This window comes from Corythoichthys intestinalis, chromosome 2 (assembly GCF_030265065.1).
Source record: "Corythoichthys intestinalis isolate RoL2023-P3 chromosome 2, ASM3026506v1, whole genome shotgun sequence".
In the NCBI taxonomy this organism is placed as follows: Eukaryota; Metazoa; Chordata; class Actinopteri; order Syngnathiformes; family Syngnathidae; genus Corythoichthys; species Corythoichthys intestinalis.
In genome coordinates, this window is record NC_080396.1 from 68,420,379 (window position 1) to 68,447,395 (window position 27,017).

Below are 27,017 nucleotides of genomic sequence, written 5' to 3' on the forward strand. Positions count from 1 at the left end.
TTAAATTTTCTGAAACACATTTTATTGACAAATACATAACAAAATAATTAACACAATGTGATTGATGTTCATGACATGAGCTCAGTATAGAGTGACTGATTGGCTAAGCTAGTAGGATGTTCCTGAGGGCGTGGTAGCGTTGGAGTGCCATTGAGCCCAAACTGGCCGATGTTCCCACTTAGGAAGTAGAAAGGCACATGTGTGATTCTTCCCGTAGACCAGCACTATAGGGGGGAAATTGTACATTAGTCTGTTTCAGCAATGAAACACAATATTATTACTAAAGGTGGGAATCTTTGAGCCCCTAACGATTCGATTACGATTCAGAGGCTACGATTCGAAACATACGGCAAAATACGGCTATTGAAGATATCACATATATCTAGAACTAGATGTGAAATGACAGACGACGGCCGTGTTAGATCATATACCAAGAACCAGATGCAAAATGACAGATTTTCTTCTCTCAAAGGCTCTGCTGTAGCGAGCCTAATTACTTTTTATCTTAAAAAAAAAAAAAAAAAAAAAAAAAAAAAAAAATCGGCAAAATCTTGAATCTTGACTTGAATCTATCTTTAAATGATGAAACAGTTTTAAAACTTTCACGTCAAAAGTAGACAGAAGGGAAATTATGCAATAACGAGCAATTTTAACAACTTTAACGGTTGATTCAGACATTAAATTTAATTGATTCATTATCGATTTTGGGCAAATACTGTATACTAATGGAAGTGCTGTCATGTCCACTTATTGCCTGCCTGTGTTTCTAGTGTTTTGATGCCCCCTGCTGGCGCTTCGTTTTCGATAGTTCCAGCACTTTCTGCTGACGTCGTTTTATGTCGAAGCGAGCTCATTGCGAATAAAGAAAGCTAAATGGACGAGCTAACGTATAAAGCTAGTTTACTATAGCAGTTCTTGCCATCTCACCACATTGTTTGTGCCGTATACAAGCTTCGCTTTTAAGTTATATTGTTCCTTTTTTCATATATATACTGTATTTATATATTCATGAGCACTGTGTAGTATATTGGAGATTAGTATATTTCGTTTTGTTTGCACTTGTGGTAAAATGTGGTTACATTATTTCATTGCTTGCAAGCTGTACTACCAGTTGCTAATCAAATTGACATCTGGTGTATACATTGCTTTATTTTGTGACTATACTATTATATATTTTCGGCACAATGTTTTGTTGTTTTCAGTTTTACAAAAGACTTTCAGTGCTCTTGTCAGTAGAAAAATGACCACACTGAAGCAGCCAATTCAACTTACTCCAGCGTCTGACATCTCTTTAGAGCCTGATTTGTTCGCTATCTTGATTTGTGTACCCACGCACACATTGACGACATAATAGGTGCCTTATTGTTACTTTGCACATGCACCTGATCCCCCGAAAAATGTTTGCACTATTTTGATTTCAACAGTAAACATAGTGGTGCAGTATAGGCACTTTTTCCATAACTTCAGTTGAAGCTGTTCACTTATTTTTCACAGGTTGTTTATTTGGAAAACCTTGAAGTTGTTACATTTATCATTATTAAAGCATCCAGTAGGGGTATCACAATACAATTAGCTATAACTGTGGTCTCCAAACCGGTCCTCAAGGGCCACTGTGGGTCCTGGTTTTTGTTCATACCAATCAACAGGCATGAAAATGGGTCAGGGGTTAAAAAGGTGAGAAGGGTGTGGAGGAAATATGTTCCAGTACACTGTACACCCCAACAAAATATTGAGCTCTGTCGACTCACACTGTGTTTCAGCAGGGCCGTGCAGAGACCGGTGGAGGGGCGGGTGCTCGTAGATCAAAAGGGGCACATGAACAAGTATTTAATACACCTTAAAACAACATAACTTCAATTTTAAACCAGCTTTAGATAATAATTGGCTGCGACTGTGACATACTTTAATTGGGAGGGGGGGAACAGTGAATAGAAATCAAAACTGTCATCCACACTTTCTGGCTGTTACTCAGTCAGTCTGCCTCTTTTCTTCCTTCAACCTCTGCATCAAAACTTCCTTCCTCAACTTGTTCATCTGAGAACACACCACATCAGATGGTCACTGAGCCACCAACAGCACAGTTTTCTCAAAACTATTATTTCATTATTATCCATACTTAACAACTCTAGCACCTAATGATTAATAAAGCAATGACATAAAATCTTATAGAAAAATAACATTGTAATTGTGTTTATAATTGTATTTAATACCCAACTATCCTTGCAAACCTGTTCTTACCAGGTCTGCTATTCACCCAGCTGATGAGATATCCACTGCCTTTAGCAGCCTCATCCAACTCCTTTTTTTATCCCTCAATATCGTTTCCCTACGAGGCATGTCTATGTAATGAAATATAAATATTTAAAAAACAAAAACAAAACAAAAAACAGACTCCCCGGTGGCTTTTAGTTTTAAAGCTTTCTTAATTTATTTCTCTCTCAATAACGATGGAGGTAGATTTGTGTTTTTATTATTCAATCAAAAAACAAAGTTACTTCTATCAAAAACAAAGTTGCTTCAATCAAAATACAGTTATACTTTTAATCCCAAAAAAGTCACTTCAATAAAAAAAATTGTTTTTGATTGCAAAATAAATTTGAGACAAAAAAAGCATTTGAAAACTATTTTTCTTGATTGAAACACATTTTTCCATTCAAGTAATGTTGTTTTGCGTTTGGGCCTCATTTTGGCTAGGGACATTTGTGTTTTTATTATTCAATCAAATAAGTTGCTTCAAACAAAAAAATATATATAAAAAGAAAAACTTTGCACATGTGTCAATCACCGTTTAACAAAGCCTGAGAGGGTTTGAGTAGACTCAGTATGAAGCATTTAATAAAGCCAAGCATTTTCTTACTATTTTATTCTTGTTTAAAAATAATTCAGTGGGGCAGTAACATGTTTAAAACTTATCATAATTCTTACATTTTGAAGTGCTTGAAAACCATTTATAAATGATACTTTGGTGAAAAAAGTGAAAAAACATGTCTTATATATATGTATCTTTTTTCCAATGTAAAATCTGAATAAATACATTGAACACACACAAAAAAATGGGGGTGGGGGGGGGGCGCTACTTCGCGGTTTTCACTTATTGCGGCGGGTTCTGGTCCCCATTAACCGCGAAAAACGATGGATCCCTGTATTTCTGAAAAGCTTTAAGAAGCAAGAGTCATTCCCACCACTCGTCGGGCCGGTGTTGTGCCGACACCGGCCGTCAGCTCAAGTCCCAGCCGAAAATAACGCGTCTAAGGCGGACGACGGGAGCGATGCGATGCGAGGCGACCCCTCAATCCGAGAGCATGCCGCTTAATTTGACTCAACAGTGTGTTTCTTCTTTTATATTACCGCTAAATACACAAGCTTGACGCCAATTTAACGGGACCTATTTTTTTTCATGGGAGATTTGGCTAGCTCTGGCAGTGTTCAACGCAAGCTGCAACGAATGGCATTAACTTTTTTATATCGCAAAATGTGAAAACGATTGAAACCATTACTCACCAAATTCAATCTGGTGACAAATACAGGCAAGTGTGTATGCTGCGCTCTGGTCTGCCCCGGTGTGGATAAGGCCTGCTTTTTGTTTTCGCCGCTTTGCAATGCAACCAAAGGCTCGCCGAGCACTCCTTGTTTCACGTAAGGAGTGCGCGCGTTTGGAATAATGGCACGCAGCTTGGGCCGATGATTGGTTCTCGTCAGCGAATCATCTAGAAGGATTTGCTGACTGTCCGTGTCACTTTTTTAAAGAACCGATCAGTTAACGTACTAAGTTAATCACATGATGATAATAATAATAATAATTGAATAAAACCTCCCGACCCCCCACCCCTCCCAAAAATAATTTCTCCTCGGATCTACGCAATTCACGTAGGTCGCCCTTTTTGACTTCAAAACGGCGAATTTCGCCGAAAGGTGAGAGATTTTCATGCCTGGATCAAGCACAGACCTTTTAACCAATGTGGTTTCTACTAAAACAAGCATCACCTGACTGCAATCAACTGATTACACTTATAAAACACCAGATTGGTGAAAATGTGTGGTCTTGTTTTGTTGGAGTGAGATCCTGCACCCACTGCGGCCCTATGTGGAATAGTTTGGAGACCACTGAGCTATAATATGTTAAATTCATGTTTAACATGTTAAAGCAACACTTGGTAACTTTTCAACCTTTATGAAATATTTTCATAACATTTGTGATAATATGTCGACTGAAAACTTGTTGAATGACAACTCTTTTATATCTTGAGGGGGTCTGTATTGCTTTCACCGGCACTAATTAAGTTTAAGGAGGGCGGCAGGAACCCTGCCACACAAGAAAACTACAAATGTGCTGACTGCTTTATGGCAGCATACATCACTTCCCTCTTTCCCCATTCATTATAAAGACGGAAATTCTGCAAAGATAGCAGAGCAACAAGAGGGAAAAAAGGCAGGCTACCAGGATATACAGAATAAACATTGGCCAGGCTTTCACTCGCTGACGTGATGCCGCCTAAGCCACATGGTTGCTAACCGTCCAATGCTATTGTTTAGCCACAACTGAATTCATTACCTTATTACTATTCATCCTTTACGAAGCCGCTGGAAACAGAAATGTTGTTTATTACATCTGTAGGCGACTGGGAGATTGATTGATGGTTTTACAACAGCGCAGGTGTGCGCTGGTCCTCATGGGAAACACAGCGCTGGTCCTCTTGTGAAACGCGGTATTCCTTAAGGCAAAACACTACCGCTTTTGTCCACTGGCGTCGCTAAAATCGAACAAAACTGAAAGGCTACCAAGTGTTCCTTTAAATTGTAAATCTGCGGACTTGGACAATATCGGGATATCGGTTATCGCTTAAAACGTCATTATCGGACAATTCTATTAGCTAAATTGAATGTACTGCAAGAATCAAGGGAATTACTGACCACAGTTAGCAGAGCTCCTTGCTGAAAATTTGGCCGGAACTGCAAAAGTCTTGGTTCTTCACCAAGAGCTCCTTGAACAAAACCGCTAAGAACAAGAAGGGCAAGCTCATAATAATATTTGGATACATTCCCTTTGAATATTGTAACAAGAGAACATAGAAAAATACAAATGAAAACTCTTACCATGGCAAAAGTTCAAAAATGGGCTTTGTTCTGGTTTTAAACACAGGAATTACTGCAGGTCTGTTTGCTTGTGGATCACCTGAAGTGTAAGTAATATCGTCAATACAAGTACGGTCAAAATATTTCAGTATTCCACTTTTATGACAGTTCACTTTGATCTTATTCTCATTAAGACCATCAGAAAACGCTGTTTACACAGCATTGCCTTAAGTATTGTTTTCATATGGCCAATAATACTAGAGGGGAAGTTCAAAATTCTAGACATTAGGCCTAATCTTCGAGTTAGCGGGGGTTTAATTAGACTGAGTTGTTTTCAAAAAATGCCGTGCAGTATGTTAGTTATTTGTCAGTTTCACGGCTCCAAAGTGGTTAAGCTAGCGCTAGCATGCCAATAATAAAAACATATACACGCATGAGAATCACTGATGACCCATGCTATCAATAGTGTTGGCTATGTTTTAGGATTAAGTTATTAAAACTTACCATTGCATGTCAATAATTGTTGTATGAAAAGCAACATTTTTAATCCAGCAGCTCTGCAGGGAACAGGTTGTCTAGGCAAGCGGGATGGAGTGACGTCACATCGGTTTATTCACCGTTTTTTTTTTTTTTTTTTAAATTGGGAATGAAAGGGACTCCACTTACCCCAAATCAATCACCCTTAATCACTGTACTGTTTACTCTAGGGACTCCACTAACCCCAAATCAATCACCCTTAATCACTGTACTGTTTACTCTTTGACCGTGACATGCTTTGTTTAAACAGGAAGATCTGTTAATATCATTTTTTTTTTATTGGCATGCTAGCAAACCCAATTGACTCGCGCTAGCTTAGCCACTCTGGAGCCCTGTAACTTACATTTAACTAACTGCACTGAATTTGTTGAAGCCAACTCCACAGACTATTTAAACCCCCGTTAACTTGAAGATTAAGCCGAATGTAAAAAATTCTGAACTTCCCCCTTAACAAAGAAGAAAACTGAACAATGTAGTGAGCATTGGGATCTATGAGGGAGGATAGATAAACAATGAGACCTTTGAGAAGCACAGCAAGTCTTGCTCCTCTTGGGTCCCACGACAGTGACTGGATCTCTCCGCCAACAGTCCTGCAGATAAATGCTAAGGTCATTGATATAGACTGTACAACTAATGATACAGTAATATGTTTTTAGTACTAGCATTTCGGATTACTTACATGACATCTCCATCTGGTGTGTTAAATGTAGTCTGTGATAAGTCCGCCACCACTGATGCTACTCGCGACCCTTTCGATGTGCCCGTGGGTAGACCTATCACCCAAAAAATAAGAAAGAAAAAATCACAGCCCAATCAATCATTGATGAATCACAGAAAATACAACACATAATACTGAAAAAAAAGATACTATTTATATTGTGCTTTTCAAATGCAATGTTAATTTTTCAACAAACTTTTTTATGGGCTTCTAGAACACTACCTGGTGTGTCAGTGAAGGTAAGAGCGTAGATAACAGGTTCTCCCTGCACAGTGAAGAGAAGTCGACTCCCATCTGGACTCCAGCAACCGGACTAAAACAAACCAAAAAGTTGCTTTTTGGTAACAAAACCGCAGAAATACAGGTTTAATTGAAACGTGGGGGCTTCGCTTACCTGGCAGCGGCCTTTGTCACATGGCCAACGTTCACATGTCCACATCCTGGTCTCCCAGACCCTAAAGAATAATGAGACTTTGATGATCTTGCATGGTGAACAATGACTTTAAAGTGGGTATTTTAATAAAGTGTACACATCCGTGTTTTATTGACCAGATCCATGTAGAAAGAGTTGTGACCAAGGGCGTAGGTTTGGTTGCAACATTACTAGGGACAATATAACAGCATAACCTGGATGTACACCTTTTGCTGGGAATGGGACATTAATAAAACCAAAGAGACTGGGTGAACGAGGGTTATATTTCTCACGACTATGAACTTATTGATAGGCTAAATGACCAATGCAAAACAAATCTGTATTGACTTATACTAACTTACAAATGTATAGGTTCAGATGATACACCGTTTGATTCAAACTTTTGTTTTACAAAACTACTACAGAAACATTTTGAAAACTTCCAGAAAAAAATGTCTTGATTTTATTCGGCAATTTAAATTGAAATATTTGAACAAAACAAACAATCAATCACAATCGATACAAACTTGTTGTTAATGTCTTAACTAGCCAGGAATGCAATAAACATTAAACATTTGTCTTAAGACCACTCAACATTGTCTAAGTAAAGATATTAAATATAACTGAAAAAAACTTTAGTCAGGGAATTACAAACAAATAAAAATGGAGCCTTCCTTCAGGTAATACACTATTTCTTTTGTCAACAACCACAGCCGAACTCAACAAAAACTAAAATCTCATTTGGGCTGCTTTAAGACCACATAAATAAAGTAAGATTGAAAATTGGGGAGAAAGGGGTAAACCTCTGTTCACTACATTTCTCACAGTTTAGTTAACGTTAATGGTAAAAAACCCATACAGGATGACACTTCGAAGCAGCTTCCGACTCGAGTTTTGCAGGTTAGCAAATTCACACAGTTTAATGTTATTGTAACTCTGATGTGTGTTCCCCACCTCTACAACATCGACATCGTTTTACATTACTTAAAAGTGGCTGCTGAAAAAAACTCCGAATATCCCTCCTCTTCAAAGGGGGCAGAGGAGGCGGCATGTTGTCGACATGTTGTATTTCTGTCAAGCCTGTGAGTGCGTGTGTGTGTGTGGTGGGGGGTGTTACAGTCATCAGCCAATCAAATGTGCATTTGAGGGGGAAAAAATGGACTGGAACATTCAGCAAGAGAAAAGTGGTAAATGTAAGTCTGAATATAATGAAAATAATTCACTTAAATAATTCACACAATAAGAATAGAAAACTATATATCTTTTTTAGGTCAGACGTGACATTTTCATGATGCACATCATGCTGCTGCTTGTGCTGTGGACCACTGCTGGTGACTGCTTGCTACGACTGCTGGCTGTGGCCATGGAGCCCCTTTTCAAACAGCAAAAAGCAAAAAATGCCTTTTAATATTGTAACCCAATGGATAATTGAGTAAATATTTTCAATTGAATAACTTGATGGAACTTAATATTTTAAATTTTATATTTGCATCTCAATTATTTTAGTTTAAAAAATGATCTAATTCACAAAATGTGAATTATAGATGAAACGGGTCTCCACCCCTATGCTGTAGCACAGGGCCAGTGGAAAATTACCAGCAACGCGATGAGACCAACCCCTTTTTTTTTCAATTGACCGCGTGTGAGCTGCTCCAGCAGAGGTGCTGCATAGGAGAGCCACTGAACGAATTTATTCGATATTTTATGGTTAAAATCCCTCCAAAAAGCGAGTTACCCTTTTGTAGCACTTCCTTATCAGCGTGGGCTGAGTTGGAGACGGTGTGCGTGAGGCAAAAGGGCAGTTTACTCGTCCTTGGTAAGTTTAGCCTATCGAGCTAATCGGCGCTAACACTAGCATTAGCTGGCCAGTATGGCCGTTAATAAGAATATGACGACTCATTGTTGACTAAAGTTAGTAAAATAATTGTCATCCTATATGTTGACGAATAGAGGAGGGAGTGGAACCGGAGTTCCTTGAGCCTGGAGTTTGTGGAGCTCTTTGAAAGCATCTTGGTGAGTTACTTCAAATGTGCGAACTACAGTCAAGTGCTATAATGTAGTCACAGCAGTTGAACCATATGCACTCCTATTGTCTGTGATACTAAATTGCTGACAATGGCAACATTTATTTTTCTTTTCAATGTTTAATGTGATTTCTGTATTTGTTTAAATGAGAACAGACTCAACCCAATTATCAAATTGAGTTGAACTGCAGTTAATGTTAAAAATAACATTGGCTGGGAATTAGAAAAAGAATTAGATTTTAATAGCCTTGTTTTATACAGGCTAGGTTTTTGAGGACCTTGAATTAAATTGGATTTGGATTCTGGATTCTCCCTGAAGAGGGGGATGGCGAGCTAACCCTTGATTGACGGACCTGGCTGCTTCCTTTTCCCAAGGAGCACAATCTTCACTTCCTACCTCTCCAGTGTGGTAGGATTGCGAACTGCTTCTGCAGTGGATAGGATAAAAAAACTGAACAGTGCACTTTTATTTTCATACAAATTGAGACACTCTTCACTTATTTTGAAGGGACACTTTAATTTATTATTTTTCTGGCACCAATCTGAACTGTTGTATATTAGAGAGCCGGCTCTAATAGGCAGTCATTGTGAATATATTGTAAATATTTGTACATAGTTTTCTCTTTTAATTATAATTTTGAATTTTAACCCTTTCGTGGCTCCAGTTATTTATTGTGTTCGAAATTCTTCTTGTTACACCAAAATTTTCCTTCAAGAGACGGACCTAAGCGCACGTGCCCAATTGGAAAAATTCCTGTAGACTCTACAGGGGTTACAATATCATGTTTTGACGTCTGACCATTGCCATCATTTTTTTTCCTGCTGCTCTTGGTCCTTAGAGAAACCATAAATACGATAGCCCGTTTTGGACCGATTGGTTCATCCAAATGCTGCACAACCAACCATCACAGCCCACTGATGTAAAATAATGTTAGGTGTAAACAGTGACCCAAGAAACCAACTTCACCAGTTGTTCAATAAAAGTATGATTTTCTTTATTAAAGGGTAATGAGTTGTTACCCTTTAATATTCTGTTTTAACACAGGTAAGTGAATGAAGCAATCAAAATTTCCTGGAAAACCAGTTGTGAAAAAAGAAAAACTTAAATCATCTTGCATTTCCAGGTAAAAGTCGATTTCCTATGCTAATGTTAACACAAACTTTAAACTTTCCACCACAACATATGAAAGTTACGTTCTGCGTAACAATTTAGTTTTCATTTGTCACCTTACAACTCCAAATGCAAAGCTAGTGTTTACAAATATATTATACAGTAGTGCAAGGATATAATCAAACAAGTACTTAGATTCGTGATTGATTTGATCAATTTTTACCATAAATGTCACAATCACCGCTGTCAGATACATAGAAAACCATTACAGCGCTGCTTGTGCTTGGAACTATTCACGCCTACATGAACCACGCGACTACGGAGATCAGAGTGTCGCAACTCTTTCTACATGTCACTGCTAGTGACTTTTCCCAAACTGTGCCCCTATATCGTCCATTGACCAATCAGAAGTACTAGCAACAATTAAGTGACTGTAATCTGTCAAACATTCCCTCATTGACTATTTAATTTTTATCTGTGGGGAGTGTTGTTCTCTTCCTAAAGCCAGGAACACAACGGGACTGGTGCCTTCAATGGATAAAACAGTGCAGACGGCCTCACTCCCAGGTAAATATTTCAAAAATAAATAGGAACACATACGTGTGCTCTAAGGTAACTGTAAGCTAATGCCAAAGGCTAACTAGCTAGCCTGCTTGGAATGGAATTTAATCTTTATTGTCAATATAACATATACACTGCTGGCCAAAAGTATTGGAACCCCTGCAATTCTGTCAGATAATGCTCAATTTCTCACAGAAAATAATTGCAATTACAAATGCTTTGGTAGTAATATCTTCATCTATTTTGCTTGCAATGAAAAAACACAAAAGAGAATGGAAAAAAAAATAAATCATTATCCTGATGAACTTGCCTAAGTATCCTTGAGCAAGATACTGAACCCCACATTGCTCCTGGTGCTGCGTCACCAGTAGGTAAATGGCGATGTAGTGTAAAGCGCTTTGAGCGCCTTGAAAGGTGGAAAAGCGCTATATAAGTATAACACCATTTACCATTTTACACAAAACTCCAAAAAGGGGGCCGGAAAAAAGTATTGGCACCCTTTGAAAAATCATGTGATGCTTCTCTAATTTGTGTAATTAACAGCACCTATTACTTGCCTGTGGCACATGCGTGGTGGTGGCAAGAACTAAATCACACTTGCAGCCAGTTAAAATGGACTAAAGTTGACTCAACTTCTGTCCCGTGTCCTTGTGTGTACCACAATGAGCACGGAGAAACGAAAGAAGACCAAAGAAGTGTCTGAGGACTTGAGAAGCAAAATTGTGAGGAAGCATGGGCAATCTCAAGGCTAAAAGTCCATCTCCAAAGACCTGAATGTTCCTGCGTCTACCGTGTGCAGTGTCATCAATAAGTGTAAAGCCCATGGCACTGTGGCTAACCTCCCTAGACGTGGACGGAAAGGAAACATTGACGAGAGATTTCAACCAAAGATTGTGCAGATGGTGGATAAAGAACCTCAACTATCATCCAAACAAGTTCAAGCTGTCCTGCAGTCTGAAGGTACAACAGTGTCATCCCGTACAATCCATCGGCGTCTGAATGAAAAAGGACTCTATGGTAGGATACCCAGGAAGACCCCGCTTCTGACCCACAGACATACAAAAGCCAGGTTGGAGTTTGCCAAAACTTAACTGAGATAGCCAAAAGTTTTAGAAGAATGTTCTCTGGTCAGATGAGACAAAAGTAGAGCTTTTGGGGAAAAGGCATCAACATAAGAGTTTACAGGAAAAAAAAAACGAGGCCTTCAAAGAAAAAGACAAGCTCCCCACAGTCAAACATGGCGGAGGTTCCCTGATGTTTTTGGGTTGCTTTGCTGCCTCTAGCACTGGACTGCTTGCCCGTGTGCATGGCATTATGAAGTCTGAAAACTACCAACAAATTTTGCAGCATAATGTAGGGCCCAGTTTGAGAAAGCTGGGTCTCCCTCAGAGGTCATGGGACTTCCAGCAGGACAATGACCCAAAACACGCTTCAAAAAGCACTAGAAAATGGTTTGAGAGAAAGCACCAGAGACTTCTAAAGTGGCCAGCAATAAGTCCATACCTGAATCCCTATAGATCCCTCTCCCTGTGGAGAGATCTGAAAACGGCAGTTTGGAGAAGGCACCCTTCAAATCTCAGAGACCTGGAGCAGTTGGCCAAAGAAGAATGGTCTAAAATTCCAGCAGAGCATTCTAAGAAACTCATCGATAGGTACTGGAAGCGGTTGTTCGCAGTTATTTTGTCTAAAGGTTGTGCTACCAAGTATTTGGCTGAGGGTGCCAATACTTTTGTCCCGCCCATTTTTGGAGTTTTGTGCAAAATGATAATGATTTTTTTTTTCATTCACTTTTGTGTTTTTTCATTGCAAGCTAAATAAATGAAGATATTACTACCAAAGCATTTGTAAATGCAATCTTTTTCTGGGAGAAATTGAGCATTATCTGACGGAATTTCAAGTGTGCCAATACTTTTGGCCAACTGTGTACAACAAAATTACAGTGCCTAGTCAGTGCGAAAACAATCGAGACATTTAAAATGTTGCACTGGTTGCACTAAACCCTAACCGATACACATTTGCCACCAATGGCTTGTGCGTTGGGAGTCACGAAGCTTGTCGGCATTGCAACCGTAACTAGTAAGGGGTAAGTTTTGTGAAAAAAAGGCAACTAGACATATGAAACTTGAACCTGAAAACAGCACACGGCGTTGAGGCAAGAAGATGGCTTCCATCAGTGGACCAGGAGAGAAAGCTGACCCCTCCACCTCCGACACGCTGGAGAGGCACACAGCTCTCTGCTGCTACATCCCATACCTGTCAAAGGGGGTAACAGAAAAACAATATATACCCCTTTCAGGAAATGATGGAAAATTATGATGCTAAGCCTTATACCATCATTTCAGTGTCCATAGGTGAGGCCGACGCTAGGAGAGAGCCGTTTGGTGACCAAGCAATGGAAGTGACTGGTGAGTGGCCTGGATGTGACAAAACCTGAGCGCATCCAGATGAAGGCCTGTACAAAAGGACGCGCAATACAAGATGTTCCATACTTTTATGTAAGAGTGGGAACCTCTGGGTGCCTCACAATAACATACAATTTTCCATACAAGGCTAGGGATAAAAATTATCTCACGACATGGCAACATTTATCTTTGCGCGGGTTGGGAAATCAATCTACGAAATAGCTAATAGAAAAACATGCCGTTTCTTAATGGAAAAATGCACTTTTGCATGACCGCGCAACAAAAACAGTCCTCCTCAAAGAAGAGAATATTTCAGTGCAACATTTCTGTTAATAAATACAGTATCACTATTCATGTAAACAAAGAAGTGCCTTTCTTAACTCATTGCCTGTCATTGACAACTATAAACGTCCAATCCATTTGACTGGGAGGGGCAAATGAACGAACGTCTATAGTGGAAAATGTCTGTAGAAAACTCTTTTTAAAAAACCGTGACCCTATGACAGCAAAAAGCATGTTTGTTTCATATTTCATTTCATTTTCAGTATGTGCAAATTGAAGAACAAGTGGTGAAACTGGGTGTTTTTTTTTTTTTGTGTCCTTATTATCTTTGATATACTAGCATTAACTCACCCATGCCACGACTAGGGATGGGAATTGATGGGATTTTTACGATTCCGATTCCATTATCGATATTGCTCAACGATTCGATTCTTTATCGATTCTCTTATTGATTCTAATTTGGGGAAAAAGAAGAACAAACGTTTTGATTGGCATCGAGTTTGTTTAATCAGAAGTCACAACATTACAAACTCACAACGAGATCAAAAGAGGCCCAAAGCCTCAATGTTAACTGTGGCAATAAGTGGCAAATACACAAGAATGTGTAACATTTTACTGAAACATTTATCTAATAGAAATAAAAAATATTGGTATATATTGCCAGATAGGTTTTTGTTCTGCCTTTGGCAAGATGTGTTAAAGCAACTTTTTCCTGTGAGGGCCACATAACTTTTCCCTTCTCTGATGAGGGGCCGGGGTCAGTTTGTAACAGAAAAAGTGTGACGATTGCAGAAGTGCATAAATGTAAAAAAATATTGTTTTTCAGAAAGCCACAATCAAATAACCCTTTCTGGATTCTTTATAATAATAATAATTAATAATAACAACACTATTAATTAAATAGATAATAACCAAATAACCCTCTCTGAATTCTTCAAGGAAAAGGCCAGAAAATAAATAACACGATTGAGAAAAAAAAAAATTTCAAAATGGCTGGACCAAATGTGGAGGCGGGCCGTATTTTGCCCGCGGGCCGCAGTTTGGGGACTCCTGGGTTAACGTGTATTATTTTACCATTACATTGAATTGCATGCCTTTTAGTTTTTGTGGCGCTTACACGCTCAAGTGGGGGCGCCCTTGCGCTTCCTCACTTGAAGAAGAACGCGCTCACGTGAAGAACAGCACGCTTACACCCAAAGAAGAAATGCCGCATCCAAGTGAGTGGGCGAGTTAGTGAGAGAGGGAAACACTTCTACGAGCCAACGTTCTTTGTTAATGTTAATATCGACAGAGGCAACGCCTGTATGTATCATCTTTTGTGTTGTTGTTGTGTTTCCACTCGCGATCGGACACTTAAATCCAGTTGTGTAGTGGTTTGAACGATGTGCTAATGCTAGCGAACGAATGCTAACCATACTGTTATTAGCAGCTCATCATCGCTGATTTACGTTGATGCAAACCTGTTTGTTATTGGGGACGAAATTGATTTGTTTCATTTCTATTCTTAGTTTCACTCTTCAAGTGCTCCACCTTGCAATGACTGCAAGTCGCTTTGTTGTAATTTTTCCTCGTGAAGTGAAGACACACTTTCGAGCGTTTGAACCTACGTGCTGTCATTGTTATGTTTATGGCTGCAATGCTCGCGCTTACCCGTCGTAACCTTTCATTTTCACACTCTTTTCTGGTGAAGTGTAGTCAAACTTTGGAGCGAGTGGTTCTTGGCGCCATGCTAGTTTGATGCGTCTGGACAACAAGACACGTCACGACGCAATACGCGTCTTTAGGAATCGTTAAAGGGATCGTTAAGGCTTTTTATTGTGATGTCGAGGCCTCGAAACACTCGGAACCGGTTCCGAATTGGAATCGGATTTCGATTCCCATCCCTACCCACGACTGGACCTTACACAGGCTAAAGCAGGACTCTCCTATTGTTAAAGCAGGACTCTCACATACGTATAACAGCACACATCTCATGAACAACAAGATTTTTGTCTTTGTCCATTTTAAGTGGGCCAAATCAATTACATTAAAAGTAAACTAATGAAAATTGCTGCTTTATTTTCATATTTTAATAAGCTATGTAACGTGCTGTGATCCAAGGTTTTGAATAGGTACTAGTGTGTGGCCACCGGGTACACATCTAATGTTGCTCACAGAGGTTTTAGTCTGCTCAGACACATGAAAAATTAGAAGGAACATTGGTAGGGACTAGTATTTATATGCTTTGCTGAGGTGACTTAAATCAGAATTAGATTTCGTTTAAAGTTGAGAAAACTGAAAGAGACAGTAAAATATATACAAAGTAATGCCATATTTCAAATAGTTTTGAGAGGAACATGAATGAAAGCTGTCTGTTTTTCATCACTATTATTACTTATTGGTGTATTGCCTGAAGAATAGCATGGCAGGGTGCATGTTAGCCTTGCAAGCAAGATGGTCCTGCCTGATTCAATGATTCAGTCTCGACAACCTCAAACGTTAAGTACTTTGCAGCCATCTGATAACAGAGCCAATTGGGAGAAAAAGGCAGGCGCTGCAGATGTGACCAGGAAGCAGCTATCTGCTTGAATACAATGTCAGAGTGCAAAGCGGTTCTTGTAGATGGGTGAGTTTCGGAAGTTTTGTCGGAAATACCCTTAATTTTCTAATTAATAGAAGAGCAATGAACGTGACAATTTTTTTTTTTTTTTTAACGGGAAACTATGTTTTTTGCTCATTCGTGAACAAATATGCCAAACAGTGGCTTAATGTGGATTGGTCACCTTCTGATGGTGAGCCAATAGAGGAAAGAGCGGGAGATGCAGACGTGACCAGGAAGCGACTATCTGCTTGCATACTACCGTGGAATGCAAAGCGGTTCATGTAGATAGGTCAGGTTCCCAGGTTTTGTCTAAAGTACACTTAATTTATGTGAAATGCCTATTCATTGTCCAATCAGCAGCTGTCTATATTTTTAAGGTTCTTTCCATGAAAAAGGTAAATTGGATCTTGCCCAGCATGATCTGTGTAATATATTCAGAACGGATATCAATCAATCTAGCGTGCCAGGGGTTAGGTGCATGTTAGGCAGCTTTAAAAAAAATAGATAACTTGTCTTGAACCCCTTTGACTACGCAAAGGGGTCCAACGCAAGATGTGTCATTTGCTCAAATGGTGTCGAGGCACCGCTGAAATAGTCTAATAAAGCAAAGATGAGAAAAAATGTACATGCCTGGTTGATAACGAGCAAGGGTCCACATGCCAGACCAGTATACCATTCTGGCAAGCCACAGCGAGTCCAGATGCACAAAGTGGCTTCCACTGCACTGCTGCAACATTCCGCTGGAGACGGTGCTTTAGGGTAGGAGTTGTAGCACTAAAATTTATTTCAAGGAAAGACACATATAGTAAATCACTTGTTTTATGTTATGTGTCTATTTTAAAAACATTGGAAATTCACCTTTTGGGATTGTAGATCTTAATTGAGTCATCTAACAGGGCAACAGCAAATTTATCAGTATGAGGATGCCAGGCAAAAGCTCGCACCACGCAGTCTGACCTGACAAAGCAGACAGAACACACACTAGTTATTACAGAATCGACCAGACTGAACATATTTTCCCTCCTAATTATTAGCTAGGTGGCTGCTGATTAAAGGGGAACTAAATCCAAGCTTTTTTCCGAGAATATTTTATATGTCCTAAATCCTACTCAAAATACAGTAAAGTACTGTTATTTACCCAATGTTACATTTTTGTTGTTGTTTAAATTCCTGGAAATGTTAACCTAAGCACCAGGGATGTCACCGATCTGATCACGTATTCGAAAATCGCGTCTGATCACAAAATTTTCAGAGGGGCGGAATTGGATGAAAAATATGTGAATTTTTAAAATGTATTCATTCACTCAGCAGATTGGAACAGAGGGTAGGGCTCATTGACACTGTTCTTCAGTGGTTCACATCTTATTTACATGATAGGGATTTCTTTTTGTCAATCGGAAACCATGAGTCGAAACGAACAAAATTCACATGTGGGGTACCCTCTAGGGTCCATTCTTGTTTTTGCAACACAGGCGGAAACAGTGTAAGTAAACACCACAAGGGATTATATTATGCTAGCTGTCGAGGGAAGCTAACGCCAAGAGTGATCAAGGGTGATCGTTTCTGGAAATATTTTTCATTTGGATGTGTTTAATTCTCCTTAATACGTTGTCGATGTATTGGCTCGGGACTCGGTATCGGCAGATCCTCAAAATCAGGTCACTCAGACATGGGATTCAGGTTAAAAAATATGTGATGGGTACAGCCTTAATTAGCACCACACCCCCAATCCACTACCACGCCATTGACTATTAGCATATTGATAACCTCCATCTATACTATTTTGAATCTAATGGAAATGCAAAGTTGTATTTTCCTCAGAGGACATTTGTACTATTTCCCAACACTTTGTATTCATTCCCCTTACACGAATATGGAATTTGGTTAAGGTTGCATTGTCCAAATGCCAGTCCACTCACCAATTCAGCACCTGTGAAAACTCTGCAATCATGTCCTCGCTGCTTAACTGCAGGCCAGTACAAATAAAAATACATTTCAATGTCATGCAGCAAATTTCAGGTCATTCAGTGCACTCACATTAACTAATTGAATTATCAGAGCAGAGCTTACAGTGAGGTGAGGAAATAAGGAACTGCGGAAGGAAGAGAACCTCTCCAGCAAAGCCAGGATGCAGCCAGAACTCACAGACATCCATTTGGGCACTGTAGGAGAGAGCAACATACTTGACAAATATGCATTTTATTTGAATATGTCAATCACTCATTATGAATCACATACCCTCCTCATATGAGTTGGTGATTTCCTTCAGCAAGCCTGTAAAACCACTATCCCGCCTGAAATTAAACGAAAGAGCCTGACAGTTATGACACAATTCATTTATTCAGGGAGGTCAACGAAGAGCAAGCATTCTTTTCTAATGAAGCCCTGATTACATAACACATAAAAACAATAACAAATACAATGCATACAAATACTAGTGATGGCAGCTTGAAACCAGTGTTGTTTTTGGCAGCCCATTTAATTATTGTTTTAGCTTTAGTCTTTTGGATATAAAGACTAATTAGTCTTAGTCGTATAATAGTCATTTCAAAACATGTTCGTCTTCGTCTAGTTTTCGTCGTCAGCTACTCAAAATGTTTGTGTCTGTAAAATTCAAAATTTTTTTGTCCAAAAATAAACTAAAGTTTCCAACAATTTTAAATGAACATAGAGAGACAAGAACATACTGTAGAATCTATGAGGACTAGGAATGAGAGTTTCGACTAATTTCCCTGCCGGTGCCGTCATCTCAGTGTGAGCAGTGCAACCATGCTTTCGTCGACTCATTCATAAAGCCTACACTGGTTGATGGTTGTCTCAGATTTTATTTGCGATTAGTTAACTAGTCTATAAGCAAGAAAACTCAAAGTTTAATACATATATTAAATAAAAAGTTAAATGCAAAAGATTTGTGTATTTACAAGCTATTTTAGCCCAAAACATTCAGGTTGTTGATTTAAAGTGCCTATGACAGCAAAAAGCATGTTCCTTTCATATTTCACAAGGTATTTTACGCTCCTGAATGAAATGGACCACTTAGATGTGTGTGGAAGCGATCGATTTATATATTCAATTTTTTGAATCCCGAGCCATGATAATGAGTGACTTCCTGGATTGAGGAGGAATGCGAATGTGGGGGTTGGGGGGCGGGGGTGGGGGGTTTGCCAATCGGTAAAGACAATCGACAACCCCGCCACCGAGTGATACGATTCGGGGTAGTTTTGTGTGATATTTCGTTTGGAAAGGCGAGAATAAGGCTTGGAAACGCCGCTCGCTTCGGGTTACCATGTCAGCTAACTCTCACGACTCCTGGTTTGTTTACGCTCTCTGAAGCCAGGGCAGGGGAATAACAAAAGCCGGACTAACACCGGTGGCATGAAATATCGTTCAGGAGGTGCAAGTCGACAGTTTTGACCATTATGGAGTAATTTTGCCCTGTCGTACTGAATAAATGCATTTTGAATATTTCATATTCCATTTAGCACAAGACTGTTATTTGTCATGACCGTACCATTTATTTAAAGATTGGGGAAAAATACTTGGATAAAAAAGAACAGCCTGTAAAAATATTGGAGTAGTGAGATTGATGACATTTTGCTGGGCTCTTTTTCGTATTTTCCTCGTTCTGAATCTTCCCCCTCAATTGGCTGAATTCTAAATCAGATGAAATCGAGACCCTGCCGAAGGGACGCTAAAGACAGGCGAGGCTAAAAGGCAGATTAAAAGACTAATTTCTCGTCATCTGCGCTTTGCCAAATTGTTGTATATAGGCCAATCATCTCAAAATATGATTGTAATTCACATAATAATGCTATTTATGATTTTTTTATGCTGTCACAGGCCCGTTATATTCTATTGATGTAACAAAAACTGAGTAAAGGTGAATTGAAAGAAAAATACATTCCTGATACGTTCGCCAGAACATCCCCAAACTTTCCCTCCTACGTGTGTGTGTGTGTGTGTGTGGGGGGGGGGGGGGGGGGGGGGGTATTTCAGACTTGTCCCATGTTGGCGACTCAGCACTCTCTGTGCGGGGAGGGCGAGGGGCGGGATTTTATAACCCGGACATTACGTCATTTTTGGTCGGCATCAACATAAGCCACACTTTTCCAAAGATGGACGATGGCTATCTCTTTTTCGGTTCTAAGATTCAGTAGCAAATTATTTTCGTAATGTTTCCAGTTTAATTTTGCTATGTTTTCAGTTGGCCATGTTGATAATTGCGATGTTTGTGTACCGCTTTTCGGCTCACTGCGAACAAAGAGGATATGACGATCGGCCGGACATGATATTTAAGTCATCAGCCATTGCGCTGTGACCGGGGAATTTACCGGCTGGCTGCTTTCATGCATGCCGCGTACCGGTGAAGTCCCGGACTTTATACTAGGACGCGACCCGGTAATATCCCTGTCATCTCCGTGTCGGTCTACCCGGAAAATTTCTTTCAGACATGAGGGCTACCGGAGTTCAGCCTATGTCTGAAAGGGCATCATGATGCTGCTTTTAACCGACTAGTAAAATAATTTTTACTTTAAGTGTGAGTAGGCGGTTTAACGGTTAAACAACTAGTCGCGCACATCCCTAACAAGGACAACACCAACTTGGTGATGATAACACACACACTGCAGGAAAAGCAGGACATCGTTTTCAATTAGTGCTGCAACGATTAATCGATTAACTCGAGTATTCGATTAGAAAAAATAATTCAAATTAAATTTTGCTGCTTCGAGTATTCATTTAATTAAAGTGGCGTTGTAATGGTTTATTTTCAAAGTGCTTGCATTTAGTAGTTTTATTGATTTGAGTGGATACACTGCATTCTAGTCTGCCTCATTTCACATGGCTGAATCCAGGTGCTCCCTGTTAAGACCAACATAAGCTAAGTTTTTGTTCGAGCCAATGGTTTTTTTTTTTGGTTTTTTTTTGTTTTTTTTTTAATGCATTCATAATTTAGCTTATCGGCATATTTGGCCTATTTTTGTAGAAATATGTGTCCAAACCATTTGATAAGTGCATTGTAAAAAATGTTAGCATTTTATAGCATTTAAACTAGCGGACTATTGCTATGTTCTTTTGTTGTACATAGATCCTCATTTATTAATTTTTTTATACCGTTGAGGCTCAGCTCACGTAATTTATTTTCTAAAGTGCATGTGACACGAAAAAGCATGTTTATTTCATGATACACGTGGTATTTTATGCTCCTGAATGATATGGACCACTTGGATGTGTGTAGAAGCGATCGCTATATTTATTTAATTTTTTAAATCCCGCGCCATGAAAATGAGTGACTTCTGCCTTCGGTCTTGCATTGAGGAGGAGGGCGCAGTGACGTGTACGGTTGAAGGCATCCTATTCACTTTCCAGCTGTACTGTTGTGTATGAGGACTAAGGATTCAGTTGATTTTGCGGATTAATACGTTATACGTTTATTTTTCGCATCACGCCAGCCAAACGGCTGCAGAAAAATCTTGCTGTATGAGGGAGAGGCGTGTGCGCCTTTTTGGAGTTTCAAAAGGTTCCCATTCACCGTGGATATTGGCCAAAACAAGCCCGACTACTGTGGGACCATTGGACTTACGAGGAAGTGAGTAAACATCTTGTTTTGTATTATGTCAAATACGAATACAGCGATTACAAAGTAAACACTACAAACTTTCTTTAAATAAAGGACTACTTACGTTTGATCATTGATAGGCATGTAAAAAGCTCTCCTCATGCCCATTTGCTGCACGTTAGCTGCACAACAACTGCAGCCGCCCTCCTCCGGGGAACGAGCTGTAAATTGCTCTCCGCCGGGAGGCTTGCCGGTCCGCGAAGACAATCGACAACCCAGTTGTCATGTCAAATAATCTGGGCTAGTTATGTGCGATTTTCCGCTTCGACGACTTTGAAACATCACTCAGTTCAGGTTAGCATGTCGGCTAGCTGTCACGCCTCTTGGTTTGTTTATTCTCCGAAGCCGGGAAGGGAAATGACATATGTTCGATTTAGGTGTCCTAAAATATCGTTCGGGAGGTCCGACAGTAAAGGTGAAGTCGACAGTTTTGACCATTATGGAGTAATTTTGCCATGTCGTCCTGAATAAGTGCATTTTTATGATTTCATATTCCATTTAGCACAAGACTGTTATTTGTCATGACCATGCCATTTATTTAGCAATTGGGGAAAATACTTGGATAAAAAGAATATACTGTAAAAATATTGAAGTAAAGAGACAGAAACAATGACATTTTGCAGCTCTCTTCGTCGCGTTTTCCTCGTTGTGAATACTTCCCCCTTGACGGGCTGACTGGTCCTTCTCAAGCCATTTATTTAGCTATTGTGGAAAAATACTTGGATAAAAAGAATATCCTGTAAAAATATTGGAGTAGAGAGACTGAAACAATGACATTTTGCGGCTCTCTTCGTTCTGAATAATTCCCCATCAATGGGCTGAATAGTAAAACCAATGAGCCCAGTCTCCCGCTGACGTCATCCACCTGTTGTCGTGTCGCCAGACGAAAACTGGCATTCATCTCATTATGTTCCTGTCTGCCAAGCCACATTTTTAGCTCGTCATCGTCATGAACAAATTTTTCGTCAATGAAATATTTTCGTCATCGTTGATGAAAACGACACTGCTGCTCAAAAGTTCAGAAAAATAAATGCACTGATATTAACTGATCTATTTTTATTGTGATGGATGATTTTAAGATTCTGATGGTAGTAGTACTTACTAGTACAGTGGGGAGAACAAGTATTTGATACACTGCCAAAGGGAAAATACTTGTTCTCCCCACTGTAAATTGTCTGATTGGCTCCATTTTTTTTCTTTCCTCTACAAATTGACAAGTTTTTTTTGTTTTTTTTTTAATGCTCTAGGAATAAAACTGTTTTGGGCCAGCCGGGTTATCGAATCTGTGTTTGCGGCGTATCACCATCAAATCAAATTAATGCACAGTACATACCAAACTGCTGCACTCCTCATCCACAACGTCTCCGAGTGGTCCAGGAAGGCTGCTTTGCTGCTGCTCTCTGTACGACTATGTAGCTTGAGGGACTCTCGGGGGAAGTACAAAGTCTGAGGACTTGACTCCTATAGGCCAACATACAGTAGAGATTAGGGGGAAAATACAGGAGTTTACATGTAATATAGAAAAACAACTAATTTACAGATTAAACCTAGTCTCGCTTTTCTGTGATTTAAAAATATACTCAAACGGGTTAATACCCGTCTGTCAAACCTGAAGCTGTAACAGAAAATGTAGGCTATACTTTGAGAAAAATGGCATTAAATCAGTTATGTTTTTGCTACATCTGGCAAATGTGTTTTAAACTGTGCAGGGTGTAATAAATTCTCAAGGCTGTCAAGGTATTTTAGTGTGAGATGTCTTGACCATAGTCAGAAAGCTTGGTCTAAGTTGCATATCATGGGTCTTGCAACCGGAAAATGACGCACTACAAGGCTAAAAACACAATCGGTAAGAGCAGAACTTTGGACTATTTTTAAATTGCCTTCTATGAGCCCTTATCTAAACCCTATTGAACATTGCTGGGAGATTCCGAAACATGGCCGAAATAGCCATCAAAGCTGAGACAATTGGAGCAGTTTTCTCATGAGATATAGGACAAAATATGGTGTGCCAAGAACTACAGGAAATATTCGCATTCTGTAAATGCCAGGTTGACATGTTAACTTACACAACAATGAGTTAAAGGTGCTATGAAATACTACAGCAAGTGACTTCAAAATGATAGCAGAACATATTTTGGACACAAATACATCCAAAAAATAGACAGAGAAAATGGAGGCAAGAGCTTCCTTTTCCTGCAACTTTTTGTTAGACGTATCAGAATCAAAATCTATTTCAAAATGACTTTTTTCTTTAAATTTTCTGCAGGTAAAATGTCACATTTGTCAGAGCTTTCTCCCTTCTGTGCCTTGCGAGAGTTTTCTCCCAAAAGCAGGAGAAATTGTATCGCGTAGGCAAAATCCTCTGAAGCCCAAATCATTAGATTCTTACTCCCCTGAATAAAAAATTGTGATGGAAAATGAAAACCAACAATCTTCAATACAAGTACGTACATCAGCACCATCACATTAGCCTGTCAGTTAACAATGTTGCGTGCAAAAAAATATGATTGTCCAAATATTTATTCTTTGCAAGAATATTAAACTATATAAATAAATATAAATTATATTCTGTTGTTTTTATTCTTCTAGATTACGTCTCACAAACGTTCACATCATGAAAACTGCAGACCTCTCAATAGCTTTTGTTGTTGTTTTTTGCCCTCCTGTATGTCTCTTCTTTCTTATATACGTATCACCTTTATAATTATAGTTAGGTATAACATGTAACCAACAACGCAGGTAAGGTTCATTCTTTTATTTAAGGTAATAAAGTTAGGGTAAACCTGCTGCAGAAGCTCCTCCGCGTTGCTGCCCGTCAGGAGCTCGTTGTTCGACTCGCAAAAAGTTGTCTGTCCAGGGGGAAGTGGAGGGGGGAATAAAGCAAGAGAGCACATCGTTCGGAAGGCCAGGGAACAAAGCCTAAAGTATAAAAATAATAATAATAAAAAGAGCAGTCGTTTGTTACAATCGTTCCACACTGTCAAAGTGTTGATGCTACTTTCCTGCTAGCCGAACAACATTAGCACTGGCAAACTATCGCGAACTAGAATGATGTCAGTACTTTGCCTTCTGCGTCATACGAAAATTAAGTTATGACAAGTAAATTATCGCTCGCTATTTTTGATGACCATAAAAATTACTTACTAACACTTTAGCTTCAACGAGACGCTTGAATTTGTATATTTGAATCCCGCCGTGGAAGCTAAGGCCTACGGGTATCCAAGAGGTACAAATAAATGTGAAACTGTTTGCCATGAATCATACACAACTACGCCCTCCTCAGGATAGGGTTAACATTGCATAATGACTGACAAACGTCAGACGTCCAATTATTTGTCTCTTTACTTTTCGTCTTTGTAAATTTAAATTGGTTTAAAATGTAACATTTTCCTTTAATTATTTTGTTTTTAGTACATGTTTAATAATTCATGATTATTTTTATGCCCTGAAAGTTAATAAGGGTATGCTGTGACTGGCTGGCAACCAATTCAGGTTGTAGACTGCCTCCTGCCCGTTGTGAGCTCGGATAGGCTCCAAGACCCCCGCGACCCTCGTGAGGATAAGTGGTTCAGAAGAGGAATGAATGAATGAATAGTTGTTTTTATTCGTAAAATGATCACAGTATATAAAAGTATTGATGAACCATTTTATTATCATTGGTGATGATAGACGACGACGTGCAATCATGTGGATTTTTTCATCCATACTGTGAATTTGAACGAGTTTTATCACTAGAAAAAGTCCAATCCATTTGAACTGGGCGGGGACCATTCAGCTTCAAATGGATCGGTCGCTGTCAATTGCAGCCAATGAGTTAATAATAAGCCAATCACAGAGCACAAGGAAATGAACAACCATTCACGCACACACTCATACCTATAGGCAAGGCAAGGCAAATTTATATATAGCAAAATTTAACACAAGGCAATTCAAAGTGCTTTACATCGCATGAAGATCTACCGAGATAAAATAAAACGTAAAAATCACATTAAATCATCAAGAAAGTTAAAAACAAAGACAACTGAAACAGGAATTATATTGATACAGTAAAATCACATTAAATCATCAAGAGGTAAAAAAAAAAATTGATATTGGGAATAGAAAAAAAAAACAAAAAATAAGTAAAAAGCATTTAACTTGAAATTTGAAATATATACTAGTATGGGCAGTTACGAATTTGCTGTACACAATACCATTTTTGGCCGTTTTAAAGGAACTAACAGTTTGAGCACACTTAAGTTCGTTCTTGTTCTTGGAACATACAGCAGCAGACCGGTTACAGAAGACCTTAGGGGTCTAGATTAGGGTGACCATATTTTGATTTCCAAAAAAGAGGACACTCGGCCCGGCCTCAAGATACTTGAATTTTACTCGAAGATCACTCAAAGATGCGTATATCTCCCACTTTTTTTTACCCAACAGGCTTTATTCTTCCTACAAAAAATAATCCAACAATAAAAAATAAAAAATACAAAAAAAGAATAATTATTTAAAAAATAATATAATTCAGGCTCATGGAAATGTAGTCCAGTTAATACACACACACAGTTGGCTATGTGCCAACTCAACATTTTTTAAAATTACGATCACGACAATTGTCGTTGACAAATGTTATTCCCACTCAATTTTTATTCTCATACAATGTTCTAAATTGTACGCAAACAATAACTGAAATAAACTGACAAGCGATTCAACCAGCATGTTTCCAAACGCAGCAGTTCATATTCAAAACTACATTGCCCATAATGCCTCGCGCAGCTGAGCTCATTGATTGCTACCCTATTAGCGAATACGGGAGCCGAGGCAAAATCAGACTTTGCTATAAAAGTTTACTACCATCGGCAGCGCACAGATGCGACAACAAACGGGATTTTACAGATTACACCAGTACAAATCTTTGACAGAAGTCAGCAGTTGCCATTATATATGTATTTATCGTAAAAAAAAACTCATAAGCAACACAGCTATTTAGCTATACTAGCATTCAACCACTAACTAATGCAGAACAATTACAAGACTCATACAATATACTGCATCTCTGTGTACACATATAACCATATGTACAACAGAAGACACGTGATTGACATTAACAGGAGAAACTTACAGAAAGGTGTACGGAGCCATGTCTTTTAGAACTTCTTATTGAACTCCTTACTGTAGTCTGAGCTCTCGCCATACCGTCAGTAGATGGTGGTAATTCCTCATGAAACAAAGGGTGAACTGCCAACAAAAAAGAAGAAGAAGATCTACTCCTTCTCCCGCCCCTACTAGTTGGAGCAACGTCAACGCAGGCAAGCGCTGCCTCCTAGCGACCGGAGGAATTCTCTTCAAGTTGGTCCCGTAAAAAAAATCATAAAAACCGGACATTTTAATGAATTTATAAAACCCGCCCGGACAACGAGGATACTGCGTGAAAGTAGGACTTGTCCGGGCAAAAGAGGACGTTTGGTCACCCTAGTCTAGATGCTTCACAGGGGTCAAACAAATCAAGCAGATATTTTGGTCAAAGGGCGTTTAGTATTTTGTAGACATGCAGTTGTATTTTATAATCTATCCTGAGTCAAAGGATAATTTGAAGTGTTGGAGTGAGGAAACCGAAGAAACTGGAGAAAACCCACGCAAGCATGGGGTGAACATGCAAACGCAACACAGAATTCTGGGATTCAACCCTTGATTTCAAACCTGTAAGGTGTGCAGGC

General features: G+C 39.2%; 1 protein-coding gene across 3 annotated transcripts; it reads right to left on the reverse strand.

Moving 5' to 3' along the window:
• On the reverse strand, positions 1-26,521 carry aaas (achalasia, adrenocortical insufficiency, alacrimia). 3 transcript variants are annotated; one of them, XM_057830419.1, is made up of 17 exons: positions 26,423-26,521; positions 24,102-24,237; positions 22,652-22,779; positions 17,940-17,995; positions 17,772-17,863; positions 17,621-17,667; positions 16,560-16,658; positions 16,332-16,475; positions 12,768-12,888; positions 12,565-12,689; positions 6,723-6,783; positions 6,551-6,641; positions 6,290-6,383; positions 6,130-6,200; positions 5,095-5,173; positions 4,912-4,996; positions 1-224 (listed from the first exon to the last, which is right to left on the reverse strand). In XM_057830419.1, the coding sequence occupies exons 1-17, from the start codon at positions 26,440-26,442 to the stop codon at positions 69-71; spliced, it is 1,605 nt and encodes a 534-aa protein (XP_057686402.1). In that variant the 5' UTR covers positions 26,443-26,521; the 3' UTR covers positions 1-68. The 3 variants fall into 3 exon arrangements, with proteins under 3 accessions (XP_057686402.1, XP_057686403.1, XP_057686404.1); XM_057830420.1 differs by lacking the exon at positions 26,423-26,521 and adding an exon at positions 24,463-24,604; XM_057830421.1 differs by lacking the exon at positions 26,423-26,521 and adding an exon at positions 24,467-24,566.
• Between the last annotated feature and the right edge of the window lie 496 nt (positions 26,522-27,017).